The sequence below is a fragment of the Lampetra planeri genome, chromosome 15, assembly GCF_965212315.1.
Source record: "Lampetra planeri chromosome 15, kcLamPlan1.2.h2, whole genome shotgun sequence".
NCBI classification, from domain to species: domain Eukaryota; kingdom Metazoa; phylum Chordata; class Hyperoartia; order Petromyzontiformes; family Petromyzontidae; genus Lampetra; species Lampetra planeri.
The window spans coordinates 12,585,669-12,596,994 of record NC_136121.1 but is presented as its reverse complement, the minus strand read 5'-3'; the positions used below and the strand labels follow the sequence as shown (position 1 = coordinate 12,596,994).

The following is an 11,326-nucleotide window of genomic DNA, read 5'->3' as shown; positions in this document are numbered from 1 at the left end:
CAATATACATGGTGCCCAAGGGTGCGTAAAGCATCAGGACTCATCAATGTGTAAAATAAAGTTTATTCATCGTGTTGAAAAATAAAGGCATGCCTAAATACTGTACAGTGTTTATAAACCGCTGAAACATTTCTTGTTTTATATTCCTGGAGGGAATTGGTTTAGCAAATCGGTAACCCCACTCCCTCATGTGATATTTATGTGAAGCCATTCAAATGAACGTCGTCTTGATTACAATATATTAATGTTAATAGTGTATACTCACTGCACTTGGAGCACAATTCATCATGAAAGTAATCTAAGCTTTAAAAAATATACAGTGACTATGAACATTCTGCTTTTTATGTAGGGGGTTTAAATAATAAAAGTAATAACATACATTTCTCGTGTTTGTACAGCCCTACTTTGGCAAGTGTAGTGTACACAGGTGTGTAATAGACTACACCTGTTGAATCTTATTACATTGAAGATGCAATATTAAAGGGAAATGTAATCAGCATAATACAACTCTCATTTCATGTTACGCAACAATTGATTGAATTTTAAATTTCAATACGATTAAAGTAACGGCTGGTCACTTGAGTCGATCCACTGACGTATTAATACTCAAAGCATGATCGTGAGAAACGGCGATGGCTTGGGACGCCTTCATCCAGCAATGGATCGATCGTGGCCGATGATGAATACTGTAAATGACTATCCTCCCACGTGCAACAAACTGGGATTGCTGGGATTTAAATGCAAGAATGTAACGCTTGGCTTCGGCATCTCGTCTCTGAGCGTGACAGCATTGCAGGTTTTTTTATTAAGTTGAACATATATGGCTAAAAGGAGAATTGAGTGGCGGTAACATTACCATAATTCCAATTGGATTGCAGTCATTCGATTTGCCATGAGGTTTCACATCGCACACATTGTAGGCCGTGGGCAATATAAGCAAATGTAAAGTTAGCCACCTGCATCGTTGCATACACTTCGCAAATAAATTGGCGAAAACGGCTGTGTAGAATTTGTAAAGGGTTGTAAGACGGCTGTTAAAATGAAATCAAACAGCTGGCCATGGATATGCATTGCTGCTTTTGATAGTTAATGGTCTCTGTAGGTACTAACCACTGCCAGACTGGGCCGAAATGACTCTTACGAATGCAAGTGTTGACAGCGCTCCTGGCAATGAACTCCACTAGACACACGCTAACCTTGTCAATTAATAATACTGTATGTCGCCTAAGCTATCGCATATTTTAAGCCACCAGCAATGATTCCTCTCAAACACCCCGTGTGTTATGGTGGTGGATGTGTGGCCGTCAGCCGACACAACTTGGAATATTCCGCCACGATGTGCAGTCACAATAATAAATGGAGTGTACAGGTGGTGCAAAGTGCCACCGTGGGCCCACGCTGCCGAAAGGACCCAGACATCGGGCCACACAAATTGGATAGATTGCACCCAAATCCCATTCCCTTGGCGCGACGAAGTGCCCCTTGTCTACAGCGGTCTCTCTCGCGTGGGGGGCTGGGGGGGGGTGGTGCTTCACTCGGTGCACTCCGTGCAGCGCTGTAGGCCGTTCTCGTTACAGGACGTGCAGCGCAACGCCCTGGGACGCTCCCCGAAGTTTGTCCGCACTTGTGACACTTTGCTGCCGCGGCAAGCCAAGCACGGCACGAAGCGGTAGCCGCCGCAGTGCGCGCACTTGCGTGCGACCGTGTTCCTCTGTGGGGAGGGGCGGGGGGGGTCAGAGAGACCATCGATGGACACGGATGAGAGGGAGTGTTGTGGATTATTGGCAAAGCTGTCAACCCCTTATCAGTGCCTACGTTATGGCAAACTAATTCAGACTTTATTGGTCAAAATCTCAACGTTCATCCTACAAAGCCCCATCACAAGGGAGAAACACAAACAAATAAGACTTTTTTTTGCCTGAATTGAAACGGCTGTATGCCGTATGGACCTGAAGAATACGGGGTAAACCGTATGGGTTGACAGGTATGTTTTGGGATGAAGTTTGGATTTACACTTTGGATATTGCATTCTCGGCCCACTCTCGTATTATCGGATTGGAATTTGACGCGTTTGATTACGTTTATTGTTAATTCACTAAGTTAAATTTTTAAAATAAAAATCATGAATTGAATTTTTTAAAAAATACATAGAGATTCATCAGTGAAGCAATCATTTTAATTTACGAATTTGTATACGTTCTTAAATCATGAAAACGATGTAATTGGTATTTATTGTGAGAACTGCGCAGAAGTTATGCCACGGTGACATCACATTTTAGGATCATCCGAAGTTTCACGCACTGCCCAGATTTTTTAGATTTTTTTTTCAGATCAATCTGGATGGAAATGTGGAACACGTCTATAGTTGTGGAGGAGAAGGGATGGCGAAAGGGAAAAAAGAAACGAGGTACGGTGCAGCAGGATCGTGCAGCAACAAATGGAGCGGACGCGTGGAAGAATGTGGCCGACGAGTTGGATTGGGCGAAATGCCAAGAGGCTTTGGATGTTAGAAAGCAGAGTTATTGGCAGGAAATTGAAATTGTAGCAACTGAACAGGACACACAGAGTTGCGGTGAAACAAGACGAAGGCAGAGAACCAGGGACGCATACGAGTTATTCTTTAAACTATGAAATGCTTTACCAGGTAAGATCCATTGAGCTCTTTAGCTCTTTCTCAGATGCGACCCGGCCACAAATGATCGCTCAACGAAGTGGCTCATCATGTGTAAATTGACAGCAGCCAAATATATTCTAAACTCACGTTGATTTTAAATGTGGAGGGGAAAACCGGAGGACCCGGAGAAAAAAAAACACGCGACCACGCAGAGAACATGCAAACTCCATATATACAAGCGGCGGTGTCGGGATCGAAGCCACGACCTTCTGAATACCAGACGAGGAAGTTAACATCTCTCCACCGTGGAACTGTGGTAATAAAATCCAGACACTCAAGATCCTTGTAGAAAGGACAATAAACAAGTGTGTCTTCAGTTTTATTATCGTGCCCTCAGCTAACTTAGATTTCATCTTGCACTACTATTTATAAATGAACCAAATTATTCATTAAAATGTCGCCTGACTCAGTTGCTGGTATAACTGCCATGTATACAATATATGATAATAAATACACGATATGACTGCATGGTGTCTGCAGCCTAGGGTGGAGCGGCCACTGCGAAGCAGTTCAACCACGGTGCTGAACCCGGTGACTTGGAGTGGAGCCCACCGGCTAACATTGGTGGCGATTCATATCTGAATCGGTGGTCGTGCCTCCTTCACGAACCCACTCTGACCAGTGTGGTGAAGTATGGTCAAACAATTCCCATAACCAACACGGTATGGGGAGGCCTTCATCCGGCAGCAGATAGACGAAAATAATTACATCAATGGGAGCACATATTTAAGAGAGCAATATTAAATGAACCATGTCAGTCTCCTGTATTCATTACACCCACGTCTTTGGTGTCGCTTTCTATTTAATGCCTTGCGAACTTCTTCCGCCGTTTCAACTGAATGTGTATTTGTTACACAGAAAAATCTCGTGTAGCCAGTTACCCAGCTAGTTAAGGTGGCAACGCCCCCGAAGCAATCCCTAACACCAGCTATTGTTGGGGTGGTGAGGAGGCCAGCCAGCCACTAACAACAGAGCTATTTTTCGATTTAAAGCTTTCGTGACTGCAGGGATTCATCTTCTTGGTTCTTTCGGTAAAGTCATGTAGAAGGGAAATAATAAAATAATACAAATAAAACATAATAAAATAATTCTCACGTTGTGGCCGAAACGTCGTGAGAATTATTTTATTATGTTTTATTTTTATTATCTTATTATTTCCCTTCTACGTGACTTTACCGAAAGAACCAAGAAGAACAGAGCTATTGTTGGGGTGGTGAGGAGCCCAGCCAGCAGTCAGCCAGGAAACCCGAGGCATAGATGATTTTAATAGTAGTATGATTAAGTCTAAACAATACCCGAGGAACCACAACAAATACAGTTTTGCACATTAAATTCATAGTGCAATCGAGCTTTGAAATGACACTGCAATGCAAACACAAAACACATTTCCACATTGTCTGCACCACAAACTGAAACCTTAAAACCATGCCAACACGTTTGATGATTATACCAAACATCTGATAGCGATCCGTATTTGTAAACAGATCGCGTTAGGATCATGACCCATCGCTATCATACAGTTTTGTATCACATACGCTTTACCCTGGAACAAAAACATTTTTGGTATGTGTGCTGTAAAATGTGATCATTAATTTAAAATCTTCTTCCATATCTGGATCGTAATAATTGATCTTTTCCGTACATGCATCAGAGTAAAAAAGTAAATTAAAAAATCGCAGTGATAAGATGTTCAAACAACCAAAGAGATACCTTTTGCAAGGCATAAAGTCTGCATTAACCACACCAGCATGTGTGCTTAATGCATACTCAGAGTATGTCTGCATGTTTTGCGATGTGTATGCGTGGTCAATGCAGACTTGATGCCTGTTTGGTGTTTGAATATCTTAACACTTAATGTTTCATTGCCATAATTGGTAAAAAAAAACCTAGTCTTCTTTTTCATCATCATCATCATCATTTTTGAAACCGGCAAAAAAAGGTCCCATAGAAATACACCTCATTTGATTCGTCCTCACTACAAATGAATCATGGTAGGGTGAACAAAAATAGAGGCATTCCACGAGCGTAAATAATAAGCAGCATACTACTCTGACACGTAAAGCACAGGCGAGAGGCGATAACGAATTGAATTGAGCATGGCTGTAATCGTTACCTTAAATTGCCTTAAGAATGCCCGAAGCTCTCCTGATTCATTCATAGACATAAGTCTGTCGGCGCCCTGTGTGGAGGTGTACAAAAGACAGTGGGCTTCTCAGACACGCAGGCCTCCCCGTCTTTGAAACTGCAAATTTGGGTCATAGAGATTACGAGTGCACATGGTTGATCAAATGTTTGGTATATTTTGTATCATTGTATTCGCTTATCGTCGACACGGCATTGCACGAGACATGCGTTACACGATGCACGGGCACAGGCAAGAAATCCGCGAGCGCTACCGACGACTCTTCATGTCTGTGAAGAGGCAACACAATCCATGTCAAATATTGTATGTACAGCATGCATTCCCATATGAATTGTGTATGTCAGCTAGTAATGGGTTCTGTTTTGTTGTGATGCAGACGCATAATGTGTCTTATTAAATATGACCTGCGGCCAAAGGCGGCTTCATATATATTTCACGGTCAAATTTCATTTATTACTTTCCAGATATTTAAACGTTATCCTCTGAAGAGTCTGCTGATGTGTGACAATGGAGCAGTCGTTAGCACATGCACCCGAAATCTGGTGACCTGAACTAGCTTCCTGGCCATGGCCTAACATCGGTAACGAGTGATGTTTGAACCAGTCATGGGCCTCTAGCTTTCAACAACCTGCACTGACCAGCAGGGTGAAGTATGGTCATAAACCAACCCATTACCACTACAGTATGAGAATACCTTTATGCGGAAGTAGACTCACAAAGCTTTGCGCCTAAAAATAATGACATTTACTGGATGTTTGATTTTTAAAAGCCCTAACTGAAATGATTTGGTAAGTTGCCAAACAAATGTTGGTGTTTGGATGCTATTAGTGTGGTTAGAAGTACTAAATCACGTTTTATCACCGGAATGGTCAACTTTGGCTTCATAAAAACAAACTCAAGCAACCAAATTATATCACTCTGAATGAATTCAAGCTCAGTATGCTGATTGATGCCACTTAATTCCCCCATCCTGCTGCTCGCCTGCCCTACAAATGTCATTGAACTTGTGGGAGCAGTCAACCACAGTGAGTGCAACTCAGACCTCCTTGTTCCACCTTGCTAATGTGGCGAATAATTAATCGTTCAGCCCCGTAGGTTTTCACAACTGCGCTGCTACCGGCTCTCAGTTGTAGCTTGTCCCGCGCGCAGTTCGCCACGGGGACGGATGCGCCCCAGCCCATTGAGTGAAACGTCGGACATTGGACCGAACAAACACGCAAAACAACCCAAACCTTCCCCCCCCCCCAAAAAAAAAACCCCCCATCGGAGAACCATTAACCCTTTTGCACCTGGCCGACAAAAAACGTGATGAAGAAATGCACAGACGCTGAACACGTCCTTACCCCGAAGTAGTCACCGTTGATGAATATCGCCGGCAACTCAAGGGGGGTGCCGTGTGCTTGCGGAGGTTCCCGGGACGGCGGCGCCAACTGCATCAGCTCGGTGCGGCACACGTCCTCCGGCTCCGGCGGACAGCGCCACCCCGACGCGCCGTCCGGCTGCGCCTCGTCGCCGGACCTCCTGCGCTGTTCGTGCCTGACGCTCGCACCGTTGGGGCGCTGGCGGTGGTCGGTCGGCGAAGGGGGGCAAGGGTGGCGCGTGCGGAGGTCGCGCACGTACTCGGCGTGCAGCGCCACGTCGCGGTCCTCGAAGTGCACGTGGTGGGTGTGCAGGATGCGGCGCGCGTGCTCGCAGCGCTCGAACGTGGAGCGCACCACGCGCACGCTCGTCGTGTAGACCACGAGCTTGCCGATCTCCAGCGGGCGAGGTGCCTGCGGGACGGGCGGGCGGAGGAGATGCGCGCGCAACGAGGATCGGACAGATTCGATCATCGGCGTCGTCAGCGGCAGCGGCAGCAGCAGCCTCTGAAATCCACCTTACGTAATAATCTGTTTGGAGGAATCCGATGAGCTATGAAGCTTTCATATAGTGTAGTATGAGCGTGTGAGCAAGTCACAACAGCAAACGATGCAAACAACGATAGCGAGTGCAAAATAGAGAAAGTAGTAAGCGAGTCACGAAATAGAAAGACGTAAATCAATAATAAACGACTGCATGAAAAAAGTTCGATTTTGTGAAGATAACACACCACAGTCCCTCAATAAGGATATGTTATCCGTGCATTTAAATTCCGCAAGCCAGACTGCGAGCCAGGTGTGCTGCATGGTAAGAGTAGCAGGCTGCTCTTGACGATAATCATCATCAGCGTCAGCCACGATCGATCTGCTTGTTGGATGAAAGCCTCGCCAAGCCATCACCGCCACGACCATCTATCTACTCATGCTGAGTAGATGGTTACCTTGCAGGATCGGCGCAAGTGACCCGTAGTTATTTTACCCGCATTAAAATTTCCCATGTGCATGACGTGTTGGCAACACGTGGCTTAAAATGTAAGAGGTGTATATTGATGATGATCACATTTCTCTTCACTGTGACATCTACAATAGGGAAAAACAGATTCAAGAGGCGTTGCTCAATGCGCAACTGCATATACTACACTTCCCAAAGTAGGGCTGTACCAAAGCGAGTAATAAAATGCACTAACGTTACATGGAGCAAATAACAACGTTGGCGTGAGAAGGTGACCGAGGCAAGGTGACCCACACCTTTTGGCAAAGTTATTCAGTGACTTCGACTGGAGAATCAATTACAATATAAAATATGAATATCTGCTATAGTACAATGAAGTGAAAGTTTCAATTGTAAAAACATCAATTAGATATTACTACATTCAGGAAAGACTTCCACAGTTTGTTTCCAGAAGGGACCTGCTATGTTTGATGTTGGGGCCAATCTAATTTCCGCGTATCAGTCACGATTGAATATATTTACAAACTTCTAATAAAAACCACCACTTCCGATTATGATTGCACGAAACTATAATATACATTTCACTCAACCTCACTGTTCAAGGCAGGGAGGTTGTGCGTGACCGTATCCCCAGCGATGACGAGGGGTACATCGGATGTGGTGTATGCCAAGTACTGAAATATTTTCCCGAGTTCAGCGTTGGACAATTCCGGCTGAATGTAAGCCCTGATCATCATCATCAATCAATCAATGGCCGTCATCATCATCGTCGTCAATCAATGATCATCATCAATCAATCAATGATCATCATAATCAATCAATGATCATCAAACTCATCAATCAATGATTCATCATCGTCGTCATCATCAATCAATGATCATCATCGTCATCATCATCATCATCAATAAATCAATGATAATCATCATCGTCGTCATCAATCAATGATGATCATCGTCATCATCATCAATCAATGATCATCATCAATCTATGACCATCAAAGTCATCATCATGAACAAATCAATGATCATCATCAATCAATCAATGATCATAAACTATGACCATTGATATTCCTTTTGGCATCACCCCCCTGTGCTCGACGCAATTCCCTCGTCCGCGCCCCACACGCCGTGTGCTGCTACTGTGCTGCTGCTTCTGCTGCTGCTTCTGTGCTGCTGCTGCTTCTGTGCTGCTGCTGCTTCTGTGCTGCTGCTGCTTCTGTGCTGCTGCTGCTTCTGTGCTGCTGCTGCTTCTGTGCTGCTGCTGCTTCTGTGCTGCTGCTGCTTCTGTGCTGCTGCTGCTTCTGTGCTGCTGCTGCTTGTGTTATGCTGCTGCTTCTGTGCTGCTGTACTGCTGCTGCTTCTGTGCTGCTGTACTGCTGCTGCTTCTGTGCTGCTGTACTGCTGCTGCTTCTGTGCTGCTGCTGCTTGTGTTCTGCTGCTGCTTCTGTGCTGCTGTACTGCTGCTGCTTCTGTGCTGCTGTACTGCTGCTGCTTCTGTTCTGCTGCTGCTTCTGTGCTGCTGTACTGCTGCTGCTTCTGCTGCTGCCCTGCTTCTACTGCTGCGCTGCTACTGCTGCTGCTGCTACTGCTGCTGCGCTGCTGCTACTGCTGCTGCGCTGCTGCTGCTACTGCTGCTGTTACTACTGCTGCTACTGCTGCTGCTGTGCGTCTCGCTTACAGAGGGCCGCGTGTCCGCCAAGCCGCCGAAGTGCGCCTGAGCCGCCGACACCTTGTGCCGCACGCCCCGCACGGTGCCGTTCTTGCTCAGGATGTCGGAGCGACGAAAGCACGGCGTGCTCCGAGCCAAGCTGCTCAGGATGAGGTCTGCCTCGTCGCCGGGCTCCTGCTGATGCTGCTGCTGATGCTGTTCGTTGTTGGGGAGGCAGTCCTGGTACCCGCCTGGCACCGGCTCTGGGAATGTCTTTGGTGCTCCGCTCTCTTCAATATCTCTGGCAGCGGCGTCGTGATGCTCCAACTTGCCATTTCTTTCCTCGTACACCTGACCATACATCGGTTTCACAAGTGGTCTGTTAACTTCCACCCCCCCTCCTCCTCCTCCCCCCAAACTAATCACCCAGAGGTCACAAGTTTATCAAATAAAAAAATGCAGAAAGTGAAAGTAGGGGTTTATTGGCACTATTCAGAAGCCACCGATGGATTTTAACCCGTGGTTTACGCATGTATGTTGAACTTCTTTCGTACCATACGTAGCCAACTATGCTAATCGGAGGTGCGGGGAAGGACAACAAACTAAACACGAAGAGCAGTTCTAAAGAATTGAGTCTTCGATCTAGATTTAAAGGCGCATAGCTCCAGTGGTTTCCTAATATCGGAAGGAAGAGCGTTCCAGACGGCCACAGAAGCGCATCTGTAAGCGCGCGATGCGGTGACCATCGTCTTTGTTCGACGGCTCAGCCATAAGCCGCTGCGAGGATGACCGGAGTGCTTGTGATGGTTTATGCTCCTTGCCGAGATGGCGTGGTTCATTTGTGGCAAGTGCTGAGTTGTTCACGCAGCCTCAACACAGGGAAACTCCGCCGTCGATGCAACGGTGGAAACTGTCGACCGTTAATTAAAAACGAGACAACCTACACCAAACCACTGCTCTCCCCGCCTTGCCGAGACCATTGACGGGAGGACAGACCCGCGGTGCCCTTAATGCGGCAATTTCACACGCATTGGGGTCCTTGCTGTTTTTAAATGAATCGCGGTGTGTGTCTGTGTGTGGCTGTAGCCCATGCAGGGCAATGTGGTTTGTTCTCTGTGAGCACACATTCAGGAGCGTCTGTGCACACACACACACACAAAGCTTCAGTCACGGTAATTTATGTGTGTGCGTGTTTTAAATTGTACTCTTATTACGCATATATGCAACGACGCCGTATGTCTACACGTATTCAGTACTAGATGTGGAATTAACTTCAAAAACCAAGCTGTTGAAATATATATGGATTACCTGTTCTGAATAATGTTCACCTTTTAAGCAATATTGACCTGGATGTCTTTAGTTACATATGAACAGTCGCATACATTTTTGACTTCCTTACAAAATGTTAACATTTTGACTCTTTCCTAATAATGTTCTAATTTAGCTAAGCGCTCAATGGATCTGTACTAGAATGTATAATGTGTATATGGAGGAAAGCAGTGGTTATCGAAATCTGATATGAACCCAGCGACCTGAGTTCGATTCCAGGCCACGGCGAACATCAGCAGCACGTGATGTCAGAACAAGTTCTGGGACTTTCTTCCCACCATTCACCGCTAAACCCACACTGACCAGCGCGGTGAAGTATGTTCACGCAACACCCATGCTCGCCCAGCCCACGGGGAGAGCCTTTCATCGAAGCATCATGGATTGACAAAGAACTTTAACATTTATCTTTTTTTTCACAATCACACAAAACACATCCACACGGACAGCCTCACCTGTTGGAGCACTCGCCCGCTGTGGGATGAGGAGACGCGAAATCTCACGCGGCCGGTTGCCTGTCCCACCGGTGCCGGCTTCTCGCCCATGGCCGCACGCGGAGAGAGGCAAAAGGCAGGCAATTGGGCAAACTACGAAGGAGGTGGAATCGTTTGCCGCAGACCGTGGACTTTAATGCCGACGATAGGTCGTTCTTTTGTCAAAAGACCCCGTTGGCTTCGGTTACGCCAACTCTATGTAGGAGCGGGGAGGGGGGGAGGGATACCTGAGACGCGCGGTGCCCGTGTCAATAATGCATGTGCGTGTCAGCACGACAGGGAAGGGCATTTCTATCGACGACACGCGCACACACACGTTACTAGCCGCCCCCACTTATTACATATGCATGCAAGCTTATTTTACCCCACCACCACCACCCTCCACTAAAGATACCAGCCACTCGTGTAAAAGCAGCGTCGCCCCCCCCCCCCCCACGTGCATTTAAAACAAATGTTTCCTGGATCTCTATATATAGATCGCGCACATCGAGGTGGCAAGTGCAAGGTGCAGTGATTGCATTATTGCTCCAACCGCCAGGGCAATAAACTGTGTGGCCTTTAGACCCGCGTTGTAATAAATTACTTTTTTGTTTGGGATAAATTTGCTCACGTTGAATTCTCGCTCAGTCATGACGCATTTTGAAAGGGCGCCACCTTTATGATAAAGATTGTTTCTTTCACTTTAATTCGGATTGATTTGTGGTGATTCTGATCTACAACACAAATGCAGTA

The 11,326-nt window shown here is 46.2% G+C and overlaps 1 protein-coding gene across 2 annotated transcripts; it reads right to left on the bottom strand.

Annotated features, from left to right (window-relative positions):
• Positions 1-47: 47 nt before the first annotated feature.
• On the bottom strand, positions 48-10,944 carry LOC144722742 (glutaredoxin domain-containing cysteine-rich protein 1-like). 2 transcript variants are annotated; one of them, XM_078601101.1, is made up of 5 exons: positions 10,556-10,943; positions 8,805-9,125; positions 6,161-6,589; positions 4,788-4,853; positions 48-1,711 (listed from the first exon to the last, which is right to left on the bottom strand). In XM_078601101.1, the coding sequence occupies exons 1-5, from the start codon at positions 10,643-10,645 to the stop codon at positions 1,532-1,534; spliced, it is 1,086 nt and encodes a 361-aa protein (XP_078457227.1). In that variant the 5' UTR covers positions 10,646-10,943; the 3' UTR covers positions 48-1,531. The 2 variants fall into 2 exon arrangements, with proteins under 2 accessions (XP_078457227.1, XP_078457228.1); XM_078601102.1 differs by lacking the exon at positions 4,788-4,853 and having other exon boundaries at positions 10,556-10,944.
• Positions 10,945-11,326: the final 382 nt, after the last annotated feature.